Here is a 27,133-nt window from a genome sequence, read left to right on the forward strand (position 1 = left end):
CTGGTTCACGGAACAGCATGCGCGCGCTGCCGCCGACGCTGCGAGCGTCGGGGCGGCGCGCTAGTTGCCGCAGCCCGACGATGTAAAGATCCGACGAAATTTTGCGAAATCGCCCGGAGATCGCGTGTCGTAATTGCCATCGCCGATGACATTCGTTCGCGGACGCGCGGACGTTGTATTTGCGAGGGAGAGCGGCGCGCGCTCTCGCGCTTCTCAATTAATTTAGCGGAACGTGTTACACGTGTAGCCGAGCGCTCGCGCGCGCGTACACGCACGCGCTTTTACATAATATATCGGATCTTAATTCCGCGGCTGACGTAACGGCTGCAGGCGCGCATCGGCTGCGTAAGATCGCCCGCGCGCCGTTAGATAACGGGATGTCGCCGTTGTTATCGTCGTCATCGTCATCGTCGTCGCGCCGTTATTGTCGTCATGCTGGAACAGCACAGACACTCCGCGAACGTCGGTCCTTCGCGCGCGCGCGCGCGCGCGAGAGAGCTGGGAAGAAAAAGATACTAGATTGCACAATTTGGCGCGTGATCGCAGCCCGATGGAACGTGCGCGCTCCGGCCGTGTATGCATTATGGTTGCGAGTCGTATCCGCGATCTATGCAGATACGCAGAAGGCGCGCGAGAGCGGTCGCGCTCGTTAACACCGCTCCGAGCGATTCGATATTCTGATCGATTTAGAAAGGACCCGCGACGCGACGACACTCGTCTTTCGGCTGGAATCGGCGACTTGGAGCGCGAATTATCGCGAGCAGGCGTGACCGCGAGCGAAGACGAAGAATGTTGAATGAGAATCGCGATATCGCTGGTTTTGATCCGTCTTGTCTCTTTAACTCGGACGGTAAATTCGCCGTGGAATATAAATATCTCATGCATGTAATTTCGTAGCTTCTTGCAATCTTTTACACGTCACGGGATATTCTCATCGAGATGCATATATGTATTTTATCGAGTTTTAACGTAACGCGTGTTATTCGCGTGTTGTTTATGTCCCTTTGAAAAGGAATCCGAGCTTTTTTATTTTTGTAGGCAAACGATTAAAAAATCCGATAGAAATGCTCCGTTTGGAAATTCTCCCGCTGCATCTCGTTACATTCGCGTACGACTGTAGGCGCTCGCTCAAAAGAGATCGATTAAAGGACTTGATTTAAATGAATTCAATTAAACAAATTTGTCACACACGCACGTTCACTCGTGCGGTCGCACAAATGATTGCGATAAGTATTATATTCGTACTTTCATACGCGTCGTGGCGCTTACAGCACCATCCATCCATCCATCCATCCATCCATCCATCCATCCATCCATCCATCCTTCGCCCACTCTTACCACTTCTCGAATGATTAACTTCTCAGTAGCATTGTCGTTCTCGCCGGGCGCGGAGTAGAAGTAAGATCCGGTTCCGCGAGCGGAACACGTGAGACGCCTCTCTTTGCCTGCATAATTGATCATTAAGACGGCAAAATACCGGCGGAGATACGTCGGCTGTGTACCAGGAACGTGCGCGCATCATGCGATTAATTAGAATACGAGATATAACGAGATCATTAATTCATTCGGCATTCTCCGCTGACAATGTATCAGAAAAATCATTCGTCTGCATAAGAGAGCTCGTCCGCTCGTCGTCGTCGTCACCGGCGCTGTTTTGTACTTTGTCATTATGGGAATCGTAACCGCGCGCTTTTACCCATCCATCCACACTCACGGCAACGAGACTCGTCGGTGAGTACCGATGAGTACTCGCGCGAATCATTGTTGCCGCTTTTGACCTATCCTTCGAATCCAATTATTCATCTGCATCGAGTTGACCTAATCGCGCGGATGACGAACTGATGAACATAAGATGAATTTACGTATCTCACGTCTTTGTTATCGTGATGACGAACGCGAAAGATGACACATGAGTAATTGATAATTAGTGAAATTTCTCAAAGGTTCGAGAACAGTGCTTGTGTGTTGCATGGTCACAATTATAATTATAATTAATTATATGAATTTCTCGCTCGCACGCGTTATATGCTATCGCGCGACTGCAGTTGGGCCCGGAATATTTCGGATACCGGAGGATCTCAAGCCGAAATTCTAACGTCTTTACTCGCGTCCCAGGCATCTTGAACCGTCGCAGCATCTCTCCGGCTAATAAAATTCTTGAGATTTCGCAGCTAATCGCCCGCATTTCTCCAGCGTGACTTGACGCGCGCCTGTCCACGCTTGCGACAACGATTTCGGAAACGGCGGGCGCGTTGACCGCGACGAGATCGCGCACGCGAAAACTATTCGTCCACGACGACGGGCTTATCATTGCCGCAACGATACTTTCTCTTACAATGACGGGACGCATATATTTATAGAGAATTCATGCGCGGCATGTAAACGAAGAAGAAGCCGCGGAGCGTCCGATAAACCGCCTGCTGCTCGCGCCGCTGTTTGACATTTCTACGACGAGTTTACAGGGAGCAAACTCTCCCGCAGACATCTCCCTTTCCCCTCTCGTGAAATTTAGCTTTTACACGGCGGTAGGGCCGGTTCAGAAGGTCGACTTGTGAGGTAATTCGCCTTGGGCTTTGCTAAAGATAGCAACTCTAATATCACGTAACGGGGTTTCACATTGTAAACTGCAGGCGTGTTCCAACTAGATTAATGGCCAAGTAAAATTACCATTTTCCTTTCGTCATTTGTTTGTTTTTTTTTTTCTCATCATTGAATTTCTAATGAGATTTGTAAATTCAAAGCAGAAGGAAAGAGCAGTAATAATAAATATAAAATAATCATATGTCTATATATAATATCATAATATTAATAATAAGGAATATCAATATACGTATTTAAATTTGAATTTGATTTGGAATCGATTTGGAAAGAAATATTAGTATTATATCAGACGCAGAAATAAGCATTTGTATGACTTGCACTAAATTCGATGTACAAATTCAATATTTATAGTTGTAAATTATTTATCATTTACGATTGAGGATGTAATTAGTTATACATTTATATTTATTCTGTTACTCGGTTTGAAATTGGAAAATTATTATTCCCCGTTGGATAAAATAAGTGATGAGCAATCACAAAATTACAATAGTTGATCTATGATCAAATGATCATAGATCATAAGTGCCGAGATTTTGAATATTTCTTTTCCTCAGTAAATTTTCTCAGTTAATCCATCTGTCTAAATTCGTCGAACATACTCGCTAAACATATGACATATTGTTGCTCACGTCCTGTATCCTTCGTCCTAGCTTCCCGATGCGACATCCTACCTCCGGTAGCTCCGGACATTAGCTCGTGGTACTGACAGTCACGTATACGGTAATGCGCTCGTGACGTCATGTAAGACTCGTTTGCGGAAAAATACGCGACGCATGAGAGTAGCCAAACAATAGGCAAAAATGTCTGCGTCATCTCCCGGCAATCGCACTCGATCGCCTCTGTATGGTTGAGTGAGGAAAACGTCAACACAAATAAAACATTCTCAACCTTCAAAGCGGTAAACTTACCTTCGTGCTTTTCGAGTGCTTTCATTGTGCTCGCAGCCGGCGAAGGACATACACGTATCGCGTAGTGCGCGCGTTGGTTATTTTCGTCGCACGATGAAAATATTCCGTCGCTTCGTAAAATATTTGTTAGTTGTACTCTCGCGCGTCTACGCGTGCGTTGTAACACGTGTTATTCCGTTTTATCGAGCTCACGCGAGTAGTTTCAGAGTGCTAGTGGCACGAGTGATTATAACACTTGCTACGACGATGAAACAGCCGAGAGGCGGAAATCGGAAAAGCAGGACACGCGCCGAGAGAGGTGAGCAACGATACGTCATATATATTCCAGGTATATGAAGTCGTTTATTACGCAGAAAATTTCCGGTTTCGCGATAATCATTTGGATTAGATCATGCCAAGTCAAAATTCCGATTCGGATAGGATATTATCCTATCCGCTCTTATCGTACGTAAATTTATATCAGCCTATTTGAACGCACTGTTCTTCAATTTCTCATAAAAATCTTTCGCGATGGAAGAATCACACTCGGTAAATTAAGTTACTCACATCAGGCTTTTCCGTTACGTAGTGAATGTAAATTATGTTCCACCCTATAATCCCATGTGCCGGCTTTTACAATAACCGGTTTAAATAATTAACGTGTAAACTGTATAAACGTTCGTAACAAAATCGCTTCGTAGAAGCGATTCTAAGGAATCGAGAAACATTATCGAGAGGCATCGTTTGTCAAACATGTGCGATGAAGATATCTCGTGTCATTGTTGCCCCCACGATGTTTCTGAAATTCCGGAAAATGCTGATTTCACGGTTCGTACGCCGGTAGACCGATGAGTCCGTCCCGACGATTATCAACATTTTCAAGCTCGTTAGCTCATTAAGCAGAACTCACGTACGTGTGCCGAGCCTTTTGTCGGCGCTGTTTGCACGATGAGCCATAAAAAATTTCATACGTCTCACGATGCATGTGGTAGTAACGTCGTCGTCGTCGTCGTCGTCGTCGTCGTCGTATTGTCAGGTCACATACGTGGCTCAGGTCCCGACGAATGCGACCTGCCGCTCATGCGCGGATAAACATTACTTATGTCTTGACATTAAGCGGCGCGTTTTCGCCGGGAAATGCCCGATCTTTCTTCAAATTATAGATGTGCGGGCGTTGATTATTAAGGGGTTAATATCGATGCGACGAAAAACGATAAGCGTACAAAAAACGGCGAGGTGCCGAGACATGTTGAGTTGTGATAATAGCGTTGAGAGAAACACATCTCTCTCTCTCTCTCTCTCTTTCTCTCTCTCTCTCTCTCTCTCTCTCTCTCTCCTCTCTCTCTCTCTCTCTCTCTCTCTCTTTCTCGCTCGCGCCGCGCGTTTCTCCGGATGCAACGGCGGAGTCGGGATGACGAACGCAAAGTCTTCGAGCGGAGTTATCATCCTCTCACGAAAATAAGACGGATCGAAATAAGCTGCTAGGAATTCTCATATTGCCGCGGTGTCGAGCGCTTAATCTTCGCCAGCCGGAATTGGTTTTCACAATCTTCGCGATCTCCCGCCGCCGCGAATGTTAATCCGGGTCTTAAAAATTCCTCCGGTCGGGCGGCAAGAGGAAAAGGAATCGATCTTCATCCGTCTCGATTTAAGAGATTGATCGTTCGAATCCCATAAGAACGAAGGGTGTTTTCTCTTTCACGCGAGAACAGTCCGTTTCGGAATGCGAAGGCCGATTCTTACGTCGCGGGAAAGTTCCGATATTCGTTTCCTTTGCAATGCAGACGTCGTGGGGTCGGCAGGTGATTTCTTCGCGTCATCGCGATATATTTTTCGAATCGTTGTTCAGAGCTCACATCCTGTGTCTGGGTGTCACGTCGGCTCGGTTATTGCATGTGAAATAATGATCAAAGTTGTAAGCGTTATACTGCGGAAATATCCGACGCTGGACATGTAGTAAATGCGCGTAGAATTTTATTTATTCAATGACAAAACACGCGACGAATTTAAACTCGTCTATGCCGTGACTCACTGACGTTTCCCGATTACGAGAGAGCATCCGGAAATTACTTCCCATCCCATTAACCTCTTCTAAACTCGGAATAATTTCGCGACTATTTTTAGAGTCTCAAGAACATCACGATCTCGGGAATTTCTATTAAATTCGTGCTCGCCATATTAGGTAGAACGGCCGCGATGTTTTCTTACGGAGGTATCCTCGATGACGCGAACGATCGCGTTGCATCGCGTTGACATTGTCTTGTCCGTCTTTTTCTTCCTCTGTCACGGGAAAGAGAAATTTTCACCGAGGTTAAATTTCATTTCACGAAGCTCGTATTATCAATTTTTAATCAAACAAGACAAGGAAAATATTGGATCGAACGCTTTTACACAAGCTTTCCGCGTCGTAATATCATTGCATGAAAATATATAATATTTATCAATTTTCGACATATATCACGATATTAAATTGACTCGAATGAATGTCGCGTTAACCGCAGCGCCGACGATCTGAAATAAGAATGAGAAACAGTAACGTCTCTCGAGTTTGTGAGATTCGCCGAAACGACGTAGCGACTAACTCGCATCTGGACGCTCGCGCGGTGAGTCACAATGAGCTCGCCGATTAGCGTCACTAATTAATTACCTTCCGCGAAATCTCAGAGGCTCGATTTTGCCTGTGAACAACGAGGCGGCGGAAATTTGCCGCGAGAATACCGCGCTTGCCCCTCGTATATGGAGCTGCAATTTACCGACATTGCGCGCGCACCGTTCGCGCTTCCTTGCCACAATCGAGACGCGCTTTCGTAGGCAAGGCTGCAAACGACGTCGTCGGTCCGTTCGCAGCCGGGGGGTGACCCTGCTCGTAAAATTGGACGGGCGGATGTACCGTTACATCTTCATTACACCATCTGCTCGGAATTACAATCCTCGCTTGCGGAACTTGGTAAAAAAAAAAAAAAAGAGAAGAAAAAAAAGTATCGGAAAATGCGGGTCTGCAAAACGAAGCATTAGTCTCGAGCGCGGTGCGATAAGAAAAGGAAGAAACGAGCGAAAAAATGGCGAAATGACGCGAAATATAGCGGGGGTCAGCGGGGGTCAGAGAGAATAACAGGGGGAAGCGCGGGAGGGAAGCAGGCAGGCAGTCTCGCGAAGGCCGAGAAGAGAAGAGAAGAAGAGGCGCGCGCGCGCGCGTGCGTGAAACACGCGAATTAACTCTCTTATCCGCGTCCATCCGCGGTGTGCACTTAGCGATGCATCTAGCACGAGGCACCCGATGCGGGTTACGAAGCCGTGTGTCTTTCTCGATAATCGTTAACGAGCGATCCCGCGGAATGACAAGAACGCGTGCGTCCCTCTTCTTCGCCGCGCGGAGCGGAGCTCCTCGCTCGCTCTCGCGCATCTCTCGCATCTCTCGCATCTCTCGCTTGCGCAAAAGGAACGTCGTATCGCTCTCCTCCGCGTACGTGCTCCCCGTCGCCGTCGGACTGTCACGTCGTACTGTTGGGTGTACGTGTGGCCGTTTTACTGTTGTCTGTCTCGACCTGGCCTGCTCGACTGCAGCTTAGCTCGACTTGCCGAGCATCACGAGAGCAACCGTACGCGCGCGTTGCACTAATGTTCGCGCGAGGAGAAGCTGCGCGCCTCCTCTCGCGCGGGTGGGTGCACCGCTGCATCGCTCGCTCGTCGAGCGCGAGCGTCGGAGAGTTACGAAACAAGGATGTCTACGGCGGAAAGCGGGTCAGTGCACGGCTCGTTTGTCTCTCGGACGGTTCCTGGCTTCCCGCTCCGTCTCTCCGCAGTCACCCTGCGTAGTTGCACGCGAAAAAAGGGAGACGGGAAGAGAGATCTTGTTTTAATATCGAGGAATTGGGAAGAGATTCGCTCGCGAAGAGAGGAACGCGCGTGTAAATGATCCCATCCTTTCTCTCTCTCTCTCTCTCTCGAATTATTTAACCAAATGTTAATTTTCGACCGAGAGCGCATATGTGGTTATGAATATGTAAACGCTTCTCGACTCTATAAATATGTAAATGTTGTTAATTCCGCGTTTATGCCACACTTCGGAGCGGCATACGATTAAGGATGCTCGTATGTGAAAGGATAAAAGAGTAGGTTAAAATTCGTGAAAGTAAAACTACTAGGATTCTCTTATCTTGTGATTTGATTCGTGCGAAGAAGAATTATGTTTGCTTTTTAAGCGTCCGTTAATGTGTTTTGATAGCCAACTGCCAATTTGCAAATTAAGAAGATGATTTTAGCGAGGGAACGTGAAAGACAACTGTGTCCTCTCTCTCTCTCTCTCTCTCTCTCTCTCTGCCGCGCGCACGCGCTATGATTGTTCATTTGATATTCATTGTTCCGTTAAAAAAACGCCACTTTATCGCCGAGAATGGTGTGTTTTCGTAGTATTCGCATAAATCCTGGCTCACGGAGCCCGCCGCGCGCGTCAACAGGATCTCCGCACGTCCGGGCAATCTCGAATCTCAGACGGCGGTTTAGAGACGATTGGCGCCATCAGGATTTCGTGCGCGCGCGCGCGTCGACAGAATTTCGTAAGCAGCCGTGCCCTTTTCCGATGTATATTTATCTATATTCGATAACAGCTTTTGCAGGGGAAGGAGGTTGGTAGAGGAGGAGAAGGAGGACGAGGGATCATGACGATTGAAAATAAGCCGTGTCCTTGCCGCCATCGCCGGCGCGCGCGAACTCGCGTCGGTCCTTGACTAACTTGGAATTGAATTACTTCGAGAAGGTATTGACCCTCTTCGCGCCGCGGCGATCAGATTTAATAGCGACGCGCCGGTGACTAAACTTTTGCCAATATTTAACAGCCGACATCCTGTCACCGCCGCGGATATTAAGCATGCTAAATCTTCCGCGTCCCGCGTCCCGCGTCCCTCGTCGCCGGACGGAAGATCTATTATCCGGTTAAAACGACATTTTTCGAGAACGACTTTTTGACCTTCGCGCGTAGTCATCCTTCTTTCGTCCGTGTCCTGCTCTCGTGACTGTGTATATACACACAGGATCTACGCGAGGGAAAAATGGCACTTTTTGCCTGTTTTCATATCCTCGCTTAGATTAGGGGAACCCTCCGAAATATTTTTCATTAATAATCTTAGATAAATATCGCACATTTCATTGTAATAACTCTGCAAATGCTCGCGATATGACGCCATTTTTTCTTTTTTCTTTTTCATTTTATCATAGGATATTCTCGTTTGAATGTAGGACAAATATTACGTTACGTTGAATTTGGCGGAATTATCGGTTATTTTATTACCAATTTAGCGTAATAACGTTAATTATCGCAACGATCTATTACGACGATTACCGTAATAATAATTCAGCGATCACGAGATGATACGTAACGGTAATTCAGCACTCTCGCGCTCCTGCGAGAATTCCTGCCGGCCGCCGATGAAAGTAAATCGGACGCGACGTTCGCGAATTGTGCGGCACAGCTGATAGAGCCGGTTTCTAGTAGTCTCGTGACACGCCTCCGTAGATGTTATCGAGTATCCTTCTCGCTGAAAGTACATTTCAGATCTCAGTCGATCGTTACGCTCTACGAGGCGACCGGATAATTGCAGAGTTAAAATAATTTGACATCGTTAATTAAAACGTCGCTCCTGGGCGCTCCTGGGAGACGGTCATTGACAGAGAGAGAGAGAGAGAGAGAGAAAGAGAAGGAGATGTGGCTTTGAAATATTTTCTCACGACGACCCTGAGCAATATTTTATAACGACTCATAATTCCGCTGTCTGTTCAATAATCCGAGCTCGTGGTGTACAAACAACGTCGATCTCGAAAGTGAGGAGACAAAGAGGATACCTTTGTTCCTCGGGACACCGAGACAACCGAGTTGATTCAATCTAAGGAGCGTGCGCAATTTTCTACACCGGGATGCGTGGGGTCAATTAGTCAGAAGCGTGGAACCAGGAAGCGCGCGATGTACAGCACGCTGTTCGCGCGCGCGCGCGCGCGCGGTTCGATCAATTTAGCCCGACTTTCGCTCGGCTCGGCTCGGCTCGGCCGATGATGGCGGTGATGACGGTAATGACGGCGATCATTAGCATCGGGACGCCGCTAATGACGACGCTGACTTACGAGAGTTGCCGGGCCCGATCGATATCTATCCCGGAGATGGGGCTTCGATCGTCGCGGAAACGCAAATCGCGACGTGTCTATTCGCGGCCGAGGAGTCGCGCGTGGGATATCGCTCGGTTGCTACACTTCGCTCGGCACATACGGATCGCTCATTAAGTAACGCCCGTAGTCACTCTCGCTGCGGGTCCTGTGACACACTGACACATAAGTCGCGTTCTTACGTGCGCTATCGCCACGACGTATCGGCGCTTAGGTTGTGCGACTGCGAAAGTACGCGTCGTCGTTAACGATTAACCGCAGGAGGCAAGGTGAAGCGCGAAATTTCGCAAGCGTGAAATCACGCCCGATCGATATTTCTTCGTTAAGGAAGGGGCTTCTCCCAGCCGAGCGCGTTATTTTGAGGTAATTGCGAAATCGTTACGTTTATCTGTCGTACAGCGAGAGTGACAAGCTGCGAAGAAGCGGAAAAAGAGAAGAGAAAAGAAAGAAGAACCGACGACTCGGCTTTAAAAGTCGCGAGAGGTTTTACTTCTTCTACTTCATCTTCTTCCTCTTCGGGTTAGGAATTTACGTACTGACTTCGGCTCGATTTTGATGCGATTAATGTATCCGTCGTAACGTGGCGAAGAAAAGAAAGGAAAAAGAGGCGACGTTTAAGCGATTCGGCGTGACACACATACCACGCGAAACGTTTTACATAAAATCACGGATGGAAACGCGCTTCGATGCAGTCGACCTCAAAAAGACGACCTCTCGAATTTCACTGGGACATCAACGAGATATATCTTCTTCTTTTTCGCCACCTGACGGCCGTGCGATAGCGAAAGAGAGAGAAAAAGAGATGAAAATGTACTACCGCTTGTGTTCGTAAATTAAATTCATTTGCCCGGTGAAATCCGGCGAAAGATGCGACGATTGCCTCATCGATACTTCGGGCTCGCGACTTATTCTTTCCTCTTTCTTGCTTTCATGCTCAAAATGCAGAATTGTAACTTTCCCCGGAGGGGCGCGCGACGAGGCAGCTCGTCTATTCTACGAGATCGCGTAGAGTTATAGTTTAAATTCCGTCCAGCGCGTGAAAATTGTTGATCGCAATGCGACAAACGGGAGAGAACAGCGTAGCGCGTGAAAAAAATTTTGTCACTTATCTTCAAACTGAATTGCAACGAGACGGGGAGGGACTAGACGCGTCGTATCGTTCGTAATGGAGGGAAAAGGAAGGATGTATCGGTGACTTCTCCTCGCTTTGTTACGACACTTTCACTGCGGATCCCATGACTTCGTCCGTCTCCGCGACCCACCCTGTCCTTCTTGCGACACTTCTCCCCCTTTTCATTTCCGATAATAATAGAGAGATAATAATAGAGAAGTGTCGCTTGACATCATCCTCTTGTGCATCGGTCCGTGTCGCACGGCAATTCTGAATATTAATCGCGCGCCAATTGATGCGATATGTAAAACGAAGATACTATACGCGAAGCTTTTACTTTGAGGGGGAAACGAGCGCGTGCGCGCGCGAGTACACGCGCGGGAAAAATACCGAAATGTTCAACTCGCCTGTGAGATCCATCGAGAGACTCTTCTCGAGCATTTCTCACATACGCGCATTTTTCTCCCGGAATTTATCCATTGACGTGAGACGCGCGCAAGTTTCGTATGAAACGAGAAGTGTGATGTAACGCCAGTCCCGCCAGTCGGCGCGTTTCGCGCCGGTATTCGACAGCATGGTACATCGGAAAAAGCAGCGATGAGCGTAGATTTTCATTTCGTTTCCGCTTTCGCATCGAAAACGAAACGCGACGTGGCGGCGCGGCGGCGTGTTCCGCATTGTCGCAATTCCTCGCCGAGCGCGAGTCAACACGCTGCACTCCGTCGCGAGTCCGCAGCTCCAATCTCGTCGCGTGCGTACAGAAAATTGCGCTTTCGTTTGAAACGAAAAACTCGCTCTAAATGCGGAAGTAAAAGTGCCCCAGTTAATATGAGCCCGACACGACGACGACGATGCGTCGTCGTCGTGTCGGGCTCGATGGAACGTCGGAGAGTTTGAAGAGATCCGAACGCGAGGAGAGTTTCCGCCGGCGGTTTGAGAAGTCACCTCGGATTTAAAACTCCTCCGGTGTCCTCTTCTTCTTTCAATTCTGCTCCGTCACTCGTCAATCGTTGATTCCTCCTCTTTGTTCTTCGTGCTTCGGCTCCTTTCTCACTTCGCGGCCTCCGAGTTCTCCTCGATTGTTCCTCCGACTTCGCAGCGCGCACACGCGCGCCTTCCCGCCTCGCTATTATCCTTCCAATTTTCCATTATCGACTCTCTCAACTCCCAACTCTTCAACACCGCGCGAACTCTCCACACTCGACTCTCAATTCTCAACTTTCGTCGTCGCCAGTTCCCGACGGCCCTCTCTCGCTCGTGTCTTCCAACTCGACTCGGTTTTTTGCCACGCGCGGGGAAATCTCTCCGCGCAATCGTAGATTATACTCGCGAATACTTTTCGACTCGCGCTCCTTCCTTTTCTCAAAGGTCAAGGTTGCGACGTGACATCGCGCCTCCAACATAATGCCGGTTGAACGAACACGAAGCGCGCGCGGCCGTACGTGTCCCAGTTACCGTCCGCGTGTCCCCGTTCGAGCAAGGTTTGTCAATTTTCAATCGAACAGGTATCCGATCGAAAATATCGCGGGGGATCGAAGAGGAAAGCGAAGAGAAGCGGTTGTGTGTGCGAATTAATGGACGCTAATGGAAATTAATCAATTGTTGCAGGCGCGATTCTTAATGCAGGGGGTCGCGTAAGTCGCCGAAAAAAAGACAGCTGCGCCCGCGCGATGCGCGAGCGATCAATCATCGATTAATTTATGAGAACATTTTAAGTAATCTCCGTGAAATGTATTCTTGATGCACCGCGAGAATTTTATCCTCACGATGTTTCCAAAGACACAGACAGGTAAACAGTTCGTAACGTGTACGTGAGACACGAAATTGATGCGTTAATTAATTAATATCACGTAACGACGTCCGATAATTTTCGCGGATCGAGTTAGTCGAAATTACAGGGCAATTTTCCAATTCTCAGTGTTTTACACCTTCACGGACTATTAGCCGCTGCCGGGACGATTATGGCGCGGGAACTTGGGTGCTCGCTGTCTCTCCTTCCATCTAGATCTATCCGTCTCTCTCTCTCTCTCTTTCGCGCAAAGATGATGTCAACATCTTTTCGATTCCGCAACACTCGTCGCGCGCGAAAACGGCGGGAATATCCGTTCGATGTTCTCGATGTCGTCGTCGCGGGCATCGATCGGTTTCCTTGACGGCATTTACGACACGCCTTTCCACGTCGCGCTCATTACGTCCTTCGCTCGTCGTTTCCGAGAACTTTTGTGATCTTTAATAATCGCGAACCGCGACCCTCGCGCCGCTCCTCGAGTCATCACCGCTCGCTGTCTCCTCTCGGCCGTCTTCTCTGCTCGTCTCTGATCTCTTTGACTTCGCTGAGGAAATTTCGGAACAACGGTCATTATGATGAGAGCACAACGCGTGAGATGTGTGCCAACAGCTTCTCTCTCTTATCGGTTGCGTAAATAGAGGAAGTCTAGAGGTGTTAACGCGACCCTGAGAATCGCCTCGTAAAACTTAACGACCGAGGACTTTGACTTACGAGAGGAAGCCTTCGGGCTATCGCTCGCGACTAAGTAAATTAAGCACCGTCAATTAACTTTATGTGGAATTCGAATTGTTATCTCTCTCTCTCTCTCTCTCTCAGCAACCTCGAGTACGACTACCTGCGATTTGTCAATTCGCGAATCGCCTATACGCGTCTTTTGCTTTTTACCTCGGGTTGTTTATTCGGACTCTCTAAATTTCCTGAAGCGCGACTCCACTCAAAACGAGCGAAAAGTGTCAGTGCTTTCGCCCGAAAGCCCGACAATGGAGATACCGTCGCTCAACCTCGGAGAATTTATCCTCTTGAGCGAGTGAAAAATCACTCGAAGTCGGATGAGTCATTCGTCACTCTTCTTTTCGAGAATTTCACTCGAAAAACTCAAACAGTAAACGACGAGTGATATGTAATAATTAGAGAATCACGACGGGCAGAAATCTTTTCCTCGGGGGAGCCGACAAAAGCCCTGGCCCTTTTAATTTTGAGACTTCTCGTTGGTAGTAGCGTCGAGACTTTCCGTGACCCTTTGGAGGTGTGTAACTTACACGGGTCTTCTCGACGTGATGAATAATTCGGATTTCCGGAACATGAACGGGCGGTGCCGACTTTACCGCACGTTCGCTCGTGGCAAAGCGAGCAGCGCGAAAGTAGGCTTTTGGACGTTATCCCCGAGCATAAATCGCGACATCCACACACCCCCTTGGTCCGCAATCATAAATTCCATAAAACGACGTTAGCTTATCGGGGTCGTCTAATTCACGTGGATCACGCGGCGAACGGCATTTGCGAACTCGCGAAAGGAACTATGTAAGGAGGTGGTTCTCGTTATCGCGTTTATCACGAGTATAAACTCCCTCACGGGCGGACAGCCGACCGTTATTACATCTTCCGCATCGCTACCGTATGAAAGGACTCCTTGCACACAAGTGGCCAACCCCATACTTAGGCCACGTCGAATCCTCTTTTTCCACGATTCGCCGTCTTCCTCATTGGCCGCGCGACGTTCATCGCCGCGCGTTGCGGCGATTTGGACGCTCTATCTCTCTCTCGTTTTCGCACCACTACGTGTTCGCCGTATCTTCCTTCTCATACGATACGCTGATTTTGACGCGTCGATTTCTCTTTTTCCGTCATTCAAATACGCTCGTGTATTTTCGATCTCTCTCTCCTTCTCTGTCTCCGTCTCTCCTCTCCTCTCCTTTCTCTCTCTCTCTCTCTCTCTCTCTCTCTCTCTCTCTCGCTGGCGATTTAACGCGGAGGAGACGACGGTGGTGGTGGCGGTGGCGGTGGCGGTGGCGACGGCGATATGGCGGTGTGGCGGCGGCGGAGGCACCTCTCGCTTTCACTCGCCGCGTGGTTGTGCGAAGAGGCTGTCACGGCGTCCGAGAGCCTCAGTATCCGCCGGAGAGTCGCCGGAGATACATTCTCGATGTTGTTGATGCGGCATCGCGATCGGTGTAACATCCGATATTAAGGGCTCGAGCGAGTGAACGAGCGAGCGGGAGATTTTCGAATCACGTCTGCGTGGCCGCGCCGGAAGCGACAGCGAAGCAGCGAAGGAGGAAGAGAGAGAGAGAGAGAGAGAGAGAGAGAGAGAGAGAGAGAGAGAGAGAGAGAGAGAGAAGAAAATAGAAAAGAAGAGAGGAGAGGAGATAAGAAGAGAGGGAGAGAGAAGGACCGCGACGAGCGCGGGAGGACGCGATTATAAGAGCGAGAGCGCGCGCGGTCTGTGACAGAGGAAGAAGCGCCACTGGAAGGGTGACAGAAATGGTGACAGTCGGCTGGCTGAGGTAAGGGTTGAATCATCAGTCGGTTAAATCGCGATAAACGACAGATTGTGCTCCTTTCGGAGCGTCGCGCTCTTTTTCCTTTTAATCGAAATTGTCACGGTGGTTGAGTTTCGAAATGGTCACGGGACCGCGAGTTAATTCGAAATCGTTTGGACCAGAAGCTGTCGACGAGGCGGCAATTTCGTCTGGGAGAAAATGGGGAAAAATCGGAATCTCTTTCTTTCACCGGAAGAACGTGTCGAACGTCGGCTAAGTCGGGAGGGGGCTCATCGATACGGCGTTACGTGGGAGGCGATTAGTATGAGTTAACGCTTGTCACGAGGATGGCGGAGTGTTCCGAAGTAGCATGTAAAAGTAACTTTCTAATAGCTGAACGGCACCTCATTGTTCACATTCTTGTTAGGTGAATTAAGCAGCTTCGGTTCTCTTCGGCGAGTACCCACGAGCGCCAGCCTCCTTAATTAAGCATGCGTTTCGATGTTCGGAGCTTAGTCCGCGGGTGAAATACTCTTTTATATTGTGTAGGGACATGATGATACAAATCCTCAAGTATATATGTTGTGTCAAGCAAAATAATAATACACAAAGTAAATAAAACACGTATAAAAATAGCGCCCGCATGTTATAACGTGATAGGTTCGGTCACGTAATCGGTGCGAGTGTGTGTGTGTGTGTGTGTGTGTGTGTGTGTGTGTGTGTGTATGTGTCTGACAACTGCACTTCATAATTTTTTGTAAGCATCATCATTCCGTTTGATATCTGATATCTTTAGCAGTTTTCTTGACAAACTTTGTTACGACGGATAGAAATCTCTTCTGTCGTTCGAGAACATTTTCTTGATTGTTAAACTCCCAAGAGTGTCTGTCTACGTTCAATGACACGTACAGGTCATGCGTCATGTATTTTTTCAATTAATCAACGATAAACGGCGGAACAAAGTTTTCCTGTTTTCCTAGTAAGAAACCGGTTTTAGTTGCTCGTCACGAATTTTCTCAAAAGACGAAGATAACAGAATAGCGATTGCGCCGAAACTCGCGTTGATGGCAAAAGGATTTTCCATCATTCCCGGAATTTTTTTTTTTCATTAATGTTATCATGTATCGTGTAAAATTGTTGCTAATTCGTTGAATCGTAAGTTTACACTGCGCGAAAGGCTGAAAATCTTCAATCCGGAGGATCCCATGAAGAAAAAAAATCATGGCCCAAACACGTTGCACGAGAGACGTTGAAGCGTGGACTAAAGTCCAAGTAGTTAGTGTCGCTAATTAGTCAGACACGCTCGTTCCGCGTCGTCGAACATCGTAACATCACTACGCGCACGAACGATTCCTTGTATTCGAACCGGCAATCTTAAGAATCGGAGATATGGAGAATTTGAAATTCATGAGGATTTAACAGATTTCTCTGGAATTCGACAATCCAGGATCCGTCTGGTAGTCCGGCGTTTTGGATAGTCGGATAGAATTTACATAATTAATGTCGCGTCGTAGCTACATAACGACACGATTCAGTGACCTCAGAATTCAAGAATTTAAAGATTCGAGGATTTTTAACTCCTTAATAAGAAAAAAACTTTTTTAAACTTGCATCACGTATTATATCTCGGGAACTCGGCGGATTAAAATCTGATTGAAATCTAAGACTGCACTTAAAGAGAATTAAAGTATGCAAAAGGTTTCTGCTTATGTTCGAGCGGGTCGACGTCCCATATTGATTTTCAAGTACGCGATACCTCTCGTGGAAGTTCTAATTATCCTTAGATCAAGCAAAGATTAACTTTACTTATATATTTCTAGCAATTACGGAGGCAGTTACAGAGTGAGATGACCTACATTAGACTAATCACGGTAGTCGATGCGTCCGTATAATTATATGTGTACGTCAGATACAATTGTAGTAATGTTTTGCTTGCGCAATGCGCAATACGCGTCTTTTCTTTTTTGCCGATGCGCATTTGTAATTTACGCGGGACGCATTATGAAGAAAGAGGGGAGCGATGCTGGTTTAAACTTTGAACACAAAGCGATCGCTCATAGTTTTTACGACGTAACATAAAACACTGCAAACAATGGATAGGAATTAGCTCACTTTTTTTTCAGTGGGGATGAGATAACATTACGGAAAAGAGGAGATTTTTCAATCGTGTCGCGTCGAGCGAATTGACGAGCTAGCAAGAAAAATCTCGAATAAGCAAAAACTGGACGTAGAAACTTACCTTTCCGGATAAGTTTACGCACCGCGACACAAAATTCTCCCTGTCGATGCGACTGAACCTCTCAATTTGCGCGATCCTAACGATTCGACAGAGAGCGGGGAGCGAGTGGAAAAAGAGAAAGACAGAGAGAGAGAGAGATCGTACTTCGACAATTTTTCAGGGATGAATATTAATCGCAAGGCGCTCGCTCGCGCTCGCGCTCCCACCCGTCACGAACCAATTCGTTATAATTAACGTTTGTTACTTGCGTATCGTGATGTAGCACTTGGCGAACCATAAAGTTGAGCATAATTAAACTAGATAAGTTTTAACGGTGGTAAATCTTTCAACCGTGTAATCGCGCGGCAACGACGCGTTTACGCTTCGCTAACGAACGCGCTGCCGAAAAGGCACGATGCGCCTCGGGAAAGAGGAAAAGAGAGAGGGAGGAAAGGAAATACTATCTATTAGTTTTCAGTTTGCAATTAAGATGAAGGTCTCAGGATTAGAACCGAGTGTGGCGTCCCACGCCTCTCGCTCGAACTTTCTCCCGACTGTCCGAAGAATTATTCATCTCATTCAATTTCATTGTATATTTTATGTCTTAATATAATAAATATACGGCGCTTAATAAATATATACGGTAATTCTAATTTTCGGCTCGCCGGGAGCCTGTTGATGTCGCCACTTTCTCTCTCTTTCTCTCTCTCTCTCTCTCTCTCTCTCTCTCTCTCTCTCTCTCTTTTTCCTCTTTCTCTTTCTCGAAACGATCGGCGCATACAGATGTTTAGATTAAATAATAGCGACGTGGACTCGCGGCGACGGGCCGGGAGTGGCGAGATATTGTCGCAGCCTGAGGACGAGGGACGATTTTACGAGAGGGTTCGTTACCCTCGCTTCCGCGTTCGCTCGTCGTGTATATTTGGACTCCTCGACGAAGGAGGGAGAGAGAAACGCAACGGCTCCTGAGCTGATCGCAGATCGATGCGGTGTTATTACAGATAGAAAGTTACGGACGCGCGCTTGAGGCCGCTATTATCTTTATTCTTATCGTGACTGCGGCTATAAACATAACCGTTATTTCCACGCGGAATCTTGTGTGGTAACTAGTAATGACACTTTGTTGCATAAATAGCATTAAGTACTATTCGCCACGAAGCTCCATTCCTTGCGGTCTGCGAGAGGCGAATCTCTTTTTAATCGCGCCGCTAAGCGCAAGCTACGTCGGCCCGCTGAAGAGACGCGGACGATGAGGCCGAAGTGGAAAAATGACAAAAGCAGCGGGCTGAGTATGCAGAACAGCGTTAACGGGCGGCTCGCGTTATACGGTGTTTTGTCCCGCCGGGCGACGCGGTTATCCTCGTTGTGTAGCGGCGAGCCTCGTGCGTATCTCTTCTCGCGGACAAGCGGAACGGGAAGGCAACGTAGAAAACGTAAACTTACCTAACTCTTCTTGCCGCGCCAGGCCGATTTTTTGCCGATTTTGCCGATATTGCCGATATTGAAAACTCGGTGTCCGCGATATCGGGCAGCGATCGACATTTCCGTCGCGAAATGCGAACTTCGCGACGTAAAGCGACGCGGATTGCCCGCCGCGGTTACATCCGCGAATTTCACTCCCGCATCCGATTTTCCTCGCGCATCTTCTCATTGTGCGCCGGCTGGATTCTTTCTCTCCTTCCCTCCCTCTCTTCGATTCCGTTGCAACCGGCACGCGAGGACCACTTCCCAGCGTTAGGCCGCGTCTCGTCGCCGAAGACTACAGGACGACGCATAATCGCGGCCCGCGACGTCGTTCTTACGCGTTCTTCTTATACAAACAAGCGTCACGCGAATCATGCACTTTCTCTCTCTCGAGGCTACCGGCGATGAGTTCCTTACTCCCTCCACGGTACGACGGTAATCTCGCCGATATCTTCGTGCGCGGAATAAATCCGCGCGCAATAAGACGAGAGGGAGGAAAAAGAGGGAAGGAAGGGGAGAGAAACAGCGGCAATATGCAGAAAGCGACGGACATTGTTCACCTGCGGCGCGATCCGCTCAACTTTGCCGCCTTGACCGCCGGATACGACGATCGATCTCGCTCGATCGATCGATCGATCGATCGGCCGGCCGGCCGGCCGGCCGATCGTGCATGCGCCGTCGCGCTCAGGAACGGATCCGAGCGAAGCAGCGCCCTGAAACGCTTCTTGCCGTCTAATTTCTCACGATCCTCTCGCGCGAAACAACAACGGACGATTTTCTTTTCTTTTCTTTCCATTCTCCTTTCTTCCTTCGCGCCGCAGGTGATCTCGCGCGGATGCGATTTATCATTCCACGAGAGCCCGCTCGCAGTCCGCGCTTCTCGCTGACCGGTTATTATTTGTCAGCCGCTCGATCGATCCATCATCGTTGCGGACTTTTGGAACAAATCCGGCCGTTCGGCCGGCAAAAATCTGCGAGCTCCGTCCGTGCCGTGAATTTTTCCGCTCGCATTGCCGCTGGCGCCGAGAGACGCGAGATCGTTCACCGCGATTTTCCGCGCTCTTCTAACGCGATCGCCGACCGTAGAAGCTGCGTTTACGTAATCCCGGAGTACCTACGAAGTTCTCGATCAATCGACGAGACGCGGGCACACATACAGCGCGCGCGCGCGCGCGCTCGCGACCGCGAGACGCAACTTTCTAAAACACACGGAGAAGAGCCGGGAAGGAGGAGGAGGAGGAGAGCGCGCGCGCAGGAGGGGTGGGGGCGGGAGGAAGAGAAGGAGGGAGGAGGAACGAGATTCACTTTTCACCGATAACGGAATCTTTATTTCATAGAAAGCAAAGCGCTCTCGACGCGCACGAGCGAGCGAGTGCACGGCGTAGCTACATTCGCGCCGCGCTACATTCGCGAATATCGCTCGTAAAGCGCCGTTTTATTATCATTGGTCCTCTCGTCGCGCGACCACGCGCTTTAAATCGCGTCCCATCTGGTCCGCCATGGAAAGTCCGCCGTGTGAATTTCGAAAGTTCCCCCCCGCGACCCCTCCGCCGCGTTTCGTTCCGTTCCGTTTCGATCCGCTCCGTTCCAGCGTCGAAAATCGTAGCCGAGCATTCCGTCGCGGACGCACCTTATTAATCGGCCGTGGTGTGGCGGGCATTGTGATTGAAATGAGATGGAAAAGCGCGCGGGGGGAAGGGGATAAAATCGCCAGACGCGTGCACGCGTTCAATAGCGCCTCCTTCAGTGATCTCCTTGCGAGGCTGTTTATTTATGCGACGGCGACACGCCGAGGCGAGAACTTGATAATATTTATCCAGACGCTTGTAATAATAAAACTCTGGATAGCCGGTGGTTAACGCGAGGAAAGCGTTCCCCTTGTGCGAAGTAAACGAGCATGAAAGCCGAGAAATCGATTCGATCTCTCGAAAAAAGGAAGACTCTCTTTCCCCGGGGCTTTGATTCGGGATGAGAGAGACCACTTGTTCGAGCTGGTACGACACGTCGTTTCTCGACTCGATAAGGTTCTTCCTCGCCCTCGCGTAGGATTCCCCGGGGCTTCCTCGGGACTCGTCATTTCTTCCGCGGAATTTAGAGTTTCGCGCGTCGTACGCGCGCGCGAGGCCTCACGCATCTGCATATATAAATCATCCTCGGGCCTTTCCGCCACTTAACAATCGATCCGCGATTCGTTCTCATGCGATAACGCAGCCCACGCGATTGTTTGCGTTGCCGCGCTCTCAATGAGTCTCTCTCTCTCTCTCTCTCTCTCTCTCTCTCTCTCTCTCTCTCTCTCTCTCTCTCTCTCTCTCTCTCTCTCTCTCTCTCTCTGTTAACCCTCTCGCGGTTCTATTTACTGGCAGAAATTAGTATCATACAAATGGTTAAATTTTTTCTGCGAAGGAAAATATTTACTCTCATGTTTTATAATAGTTTTCGAACGTGCTGATTTCACATTTGAGGTTGTTGTTGCAAAACTCAAAATGGCGAAAGACTCAAGAAAGGGCGGACCTGAAAGTAATAAATCTTACCCCGAGTCAGACTCGGGTCTAACCGTAAGCCGGTTAAGAAAAGAAAATACACTTAGCGCGACAGACGCGTCGCGGTGTCTCCGAGTTTCGCCTGCTCTTCGAGCTCGTGTCGCCGCAGGCGAAACTGCAGGGATAAGGACGGTGCAGCTGGCGTGTCGTTATTGGTATCGTCGGTGCTCGCAGGTGCAAGGGCAACGATACCTTTCCGTTGCACTAACCTATCACGATCTGGGTTAAGAGGCATTTATCGCGAACGCCGTCGCGAATCATAGGTCACTATTCTCGCAGGGAGCCTCGCTGAGCGACGCTGAGCATTAAATCGGCCATTAACAAGGCTCTTTAGCCTATTGTACCGCGGCCAGTATTTCATAACGTCGCTAATCGTCGTATCATCCTTCAATGGACGTTTTTCCCCCGTTCACTGCGCTCATGAACCCAAGAAAGACACCACGAGACCGTGAGAGACGCTCTCACGAGTTGCCCGTGAATAGAATCGGACGAAATGACGACCAATCGTCCTCCTGCGTCGCGACAAGAATCAAATCGGGTTAAGCGACACTCGTCGAAGACGAGAATTAGAAATTCGCGGCCTTGGGGCGCGCTTCGACGTTTCGATCGGGTAAACGACACAGATTTGCGCGTCGTGCGAAGGTATGCGCGTTAAAGATTTCTGCAAACGCTCATAAGCATACTCGATAATCGAGTTAACCGTCGCTCGCGAAGAGTACACCAACCCCCATCCGAAGCCCTCCCCCCCTTCCCAATCGCGCGCGCAATCGGGGCTATTAACGACGCTCCGAGAGCCGCAGCGTCGGAACATAGCGGCAAGCTTTTAGAAACATGATGATATGAGACGGCGTCGCTTCGGGCTCGAGTTTGTCGCAAAATGCAGATGTCTTGGCGCGATTATACGTGGAACGATATCGCGAACGACGAGGCGCTCCCGCGGATCAGGTCGGATCAGGCTATGATCGATATGTGAGTTACGGTGTCGTAAGTTGAGCTCCTCCGATGGCGCAAATGTCATCGCGTGGCCGGCTTCTTCTTCTTCTTCTTCGCGGTGGCGCAAACCACCTCGCGCTCTTTTCTTCGCGGTCAGAAATTTCCTCTGACGCGCTTCCCAGTTCGGACACGCAGGCGCCGGGCGTCCATCGTGCAGATTAGCCGTTCAATTAACTGTTCAATGTCCGAACTCTACGACGACTCCGCGACGAGTTTGCCAGCGCGAGTTGCGACTTGCGACGCAACGCGAGCGGATTTATGCGCGTCGATCACTCGCGCGCGACAAAGGAATCGCCGCGTGGAATCGAAGAAGAAGAAGAAGAAGCTGCCGCGGGCAGCTTTGCGTGTGTAGCCATGGCGACAAGTCATTAGATCATTGTTACGCGGGCACGTCGCGACGCGGCTCAACCGGCAGGTGTAATCGTGAGCGTCACGATGAGACGATGACGACGACAAAGACGACGACGACGACGACGACGACGAGCAAGTCAAGGAGAGCTGCTTTCCGTTACAAACTTCTCCTCCGACACTTGTCCGTCGGTCGTTTCGCGATTTTCATTTCGTCGTCTCGCTAATTAAGCTTCCGGACGTCGCATACGGTATCGTGTTTAATTAGCAGTGTCTCCCTTCCATCTCGTGACACTCGTTTTACTCGCGGAGATCAATTTGTCATGTCACTTGGCATGTCATTTGGCCGCCATCGGAGCGTACCGATAAGCGTACCTGACTTTTGCAGAGCTTTTTCCCGTCAACGTAAACGTCCATCCGATCGGTCGAGTAGTAGGACGCGCAGGAGCCCGCGAGCAGGTACAGGCGGATGACGTTATCGTCCGACGGATTACGGCAGCTCGTGATGTTGCAAGACGAAAGAATTTGTCCGGAGCGTCCAGGAATGTTCTCCGCGGGCGATGTCTTCAATCCGCGGATCACGTACGGCACGGAATCGTGATCGAGACGCGCGTCAGCGCGATGAAATTTCCGTCGGGGTGTCGAAACGCGTATAACGAGAGAGAGAGAGAGAGGGAGGGGGGGGGATATCTTCTCCATGGTGAATCGTCGAGAAATATAGGAAAATCTTGAAAAGCGGTTTCCCGAATTGGCGATTCGCATTTGCTTGTTGCGCGATCCGAGTTTCCTCTCCACTCGCCGCGATAATAACGCGACGAGATCAATAAGTAATAATAATAATAATAAATAATAATAATTATATACAATAATAATTAATAATTAATAACAATAATTAATAATAAGAATAATAATAATGATACGTTTTAACGAGACAATTTCTTTCGTTATCTCTGGGGAAGAGAGAGAGAGAGAGAGAGAGAGAGAGAGAGAGAATAGGATGCCCGCTATTAAGATTAAATTATACGGCGTGATAAATATATGCAACACTCGCGTTGTAGATGACACTGTGAGATCGCACCTGCGATCACACCGTCATCTAGCGCGTGCACGCTCTTCTCTCGTCTAATTAGCTCGGCTAATTAGTCCCAATTAACGCGTTGAATTAGCCGTTGACCCTGCTTGTCGATCCCGTTTCCGCACGAGGCGATTCCCGTGAGTGACGTCCGCGCGTATCGACGTGCCGGCCGAATTTTGCAAGTTTCCAGCGAAATGCTGCAATCGTCACGCCACTACGACGGTCGTCCACGGACGACCTTCGGGTGTCACGGCAACAGGACGTACCTCGTGGCGAAGGTGCGCGCGAGCCGCGAACGGCTTCTCTCTCTCATGAGGCGAACGCGTCGGTCGCCAGGCGAATGTCCCATAAGCACTTTCACCCGCGTCCACTTCCTCGAGAGCATCGCCGTTATATTCGCCACTTATCGCCTCGAGGAATTTAACGCTCGCCGCTCTCATATTCATTCATGGCGATCCGTTTCGTTTCCATCGCGCGCGCGCGCGCGCTCCCGGCAACCTTGAACCGCGACGATTTTCGTAATTACACCTCCTCGCGGAGGATCCCTCGTCTCGCGATGCGAATGATTCTTTTGTTCCGGCTGGAAAGGAAGACCCCCTCTCGTGTAACTGATACATCCGCATCGATACTTCCTTCCTCGTTCGAGCGAGAGAACGGTAACATGAAATTTCTCTTTGCATTTTCTCTTCTTTAACTCGAGTGTCTCGAGTAAAATTTATTAAATTCTTGTACACATTCGCGCGCGTGCGCGCACACACACACACACACACGAGTCCCTCTCTCTGTTTCGCGCTGTTTTGCATAATAATGTTTGATATATCCTTAGCGAGATTATCGCGACAGGACTGTATTATAATTTCGCTAAGTCAGATACGCGACATGAGCTTGTCGGATTATTCGGGCGAAATTGTAGCGTTTCATGTTCGTCTGGCTGCTCGGTGAAAATTACATCATTACGCGCCGCGGGCTCGGTTATCTCTTACATCGTAGCTGGTGTTCGAGTTGCGAGGAAAAGGTAACTAGTTTCTAGAACGATTTTCCCGCGCCGCCGGGAGAGCTTTCCTCGTCGCTCGACCCCGAGCTCGCAGGTGTTCCTGTTCGGAGTGACGATACTTTTCGGAGACGCGCCGCCCGAGGCGCGAGACGCGAGATCCCGAGGACGCACGTGCGTGCGTATGTATCGGGTCCTCGAGAAAGATTTCTCCAGTTTCCGTTGACCTACTGACACTGAATTATCGTCGATGTGTGTGCGCGCGCCGACGAGCGAGCGCGGCTCTGCGATTGCAAGCACTCAGGAAAGCAGAGACGGGTCAGGTCGGACGAATGGATTTTTATCTCGTGGCTGATAATGTCTATCAACGTGATCGCCGACTTCGGAAATGGAAAAGGTGTGTGTCGGCGGTGCCGCAGCAGCAGCGCTGCAGCGCCGCGGATCCTTACTTGAGACGGGCGGCGCAATAAACTCGGGCTTTGCGAAAGAAGACGCGCGCGCGCGGGTCTTCATTGCTGTCGCGGTGAGCCGCGCGATTCGCGCTCGTGTGCGTGAATTGCTGTGCTCATATTTGGATTTGGTCTCCGGCCGCGCGAAGGGAGAGCACTCTCCGTCAACGAGCTCGCCGCCAGCCGAAACTCGCGGATTGAAAAACCGCAAAGTTGCGAGAGCGCTGGAATTGACTTGGAAGAGCGAACGTTCGTCCTGCATTACGAAACGCCTTGATTAATGCGATCGTCAAATGGTCGAGCGGACATTCCACTTGGCGATCGTAGGAGCGGCTAAAAACCCCGGGAACTTCCAGGTACGAGAAACACCTGCTGTTTCGCTCGGACTCGCCTTCGTTCCGACTCGCCGACAAACGTGTAAAAACTAATATGTACTTTCGTTTCTAACGGCGGGACCGAGAAAGAGATGAAGAGAAAGAGAGAGTCCCTTCGCGAAGACGCGCGGCGGCTCCGCTTGCAACCGAAATACCGGCGTTTCACGGCCAGGTAGACCCGGGGTGAACCCCGTGATAGGCCGCCGCGACGCAGCTAGTACGTGACGTACACGAAGCGGCTACTCTCACTGCCGTCTCTCGTCGCCGCTCGTCGAGCTCGGAAGGAGCCGCAGAAAGGAGGAAGCGTGAAAGGTCTTACCCTGGCGCTCGGGGAACGAGGTTCCTGGACGCGCCTAGCCTGCCGTCTGATTTCGATTCGCCCGCAGGTGCCCACCGGCGAACACACGTAGGTCCGTCCACCTACGTGTTATTGTTGAAAGCGGCGGCGAGCCGCGGCAGGGGTTCTCAATCGCGCGGCGCACGAGCGCGATATTTTCCCCGCTACGTTTTCGTCATGTTTGCGTTCAGCCGACAGTGTCCAGCTGGGAATTTCATTTCCCACGTGTCCTTGCTTTTGCATCTTGATACCTCGGCTGGATATTCCGCCGGTCGTTGGTCCCGTCGACGGTTCGATCGGCGAGACAGACTCTCGGACTGTCTGCGAGAGATCGAAGAGCCGCTTTCTCGCAGGTTAATTTCATCAAACGTTCGCTCGGATCACGCCATGTTTCGTGTCGTCGCATGTAATCCCGGGCATTGTTGTATGTGTGTGTGCGCGCGCGTTGTGCTTGCATCGCCTCTTTGATTTTAATTCCCCGCGGAACAATCGTTTGCGCGAAAGTAAAGGCGCACGAAGATCAACGGCTCGGCGCGTAAGATCGAGAGTATCGAGATCGGAATAAACACCGGTCAAAGCGAGCGAGAATTCCCGTGTTGGAGAACGCGGTGAACCCACTCGCTTGCTCTTGATCTTTCTCTCTCTCTCTCTCTCTCTCTCTCTCTCTCTCTCTCTCTCTCTCTCATACGTACAGAGAAAGTACATACGGTTATACCTGGAAGTCCCGACGTGGTCGTGCGCCGACATTTTCGAGGATACATCGCGCGATACTCGCCTTTTTCCTGGCTCGTATCGTCGCTCAACCGACGCTTTTCCACGAGCTGAAGTAATAACATAACGCGGGAAAAATTCCTTCCGGCACTCGCCGCCGGAGAGGAAATGGTAATGGCCGTGTTGAAAACACAATGAGGTTATACACGCGCCGTGAAAGTACTCGTAAAAGCAATTTGGACGCGCGTTTAATTAACATGACGGCCAAACGAGCAGAAAGCACGCCGCGATCGACAGGACGCGCGTGAACGGGATAACATCGTTTCGACAAACTTCAGACAACGCATTATTCGCACGAGCGGACCCGCTGCGCCTCACGTGCACCGGCGAATTAATTGCGAATTAATTGCGATATGCACTTGTTAGCGTTGCATCACTCGCGACGCGTCACGCGCCGAGAAACAGATAATTATCTTAGAAAATTATGTTACGCCTCGTGCTACGGTAATCCCGCCTTTTTTTTTTCCTTTTATTATTTCTCGCCTCTCTGTCTCTCATATCGACGTCTGCAGGCTGACGTGCGCGAGGTCTCGCCGCGAGTGTCGCGATCGA

The 27,133-nt window shown here is 49.7% G+C and overlaps 1 protein-coding gene across 3 annotated transcripts in view; it reads left to right on the forward strand.

The window, feature by feature from the left end:
• LOC105189890 (Peroxidasin) overlaps positions 1-27,133 on the forward strand; it is a 46,535-nt gene that overhangs the window by 914 nt on the left and 18,488 nt on the right. Inside the window, exon 1 of one of the 3 annotated variants that reach the window (XM_025298274.1) lies at positions 3,600-3,807. The exons of 1 other annotated variant lie outside the window; for it this stretch is intronic. Coding sequence is in view for 1 of the 2 variants with exons in the window: in XM_011152279.2 (XP_011150581.1) it covers positions 15,023-15,045 (23 nt within the window). In the remaining variant the exon portion in view is untranslated. Of the gene's footprint in view, positions 1-3,599; positions 3,808-14,578; positions 15,046-27,133 lie in introns of those variants that run through there. One more of the 3 variants, XM_011152279.2, reaches the window with a different exon arrangement.

The sequence above is a fragment of the Harpegnathos saltator genome, unplaced genomic scaffold (genome assembly GCF_003227715.2).
Source record: "Harpegnathos saltator strain DR-91 unplaced genomic scaffold, Hsal_v8.6 scaffold213, whole genome shotgun sequence".
Taxonomy (NCBI): domain Eukaryota; kingdom Metazoa; phylum Arthropoda; class Insecta; order Hymenoptera; family Formicidae; genus Harpegnathos; species Harpegnathos saltator.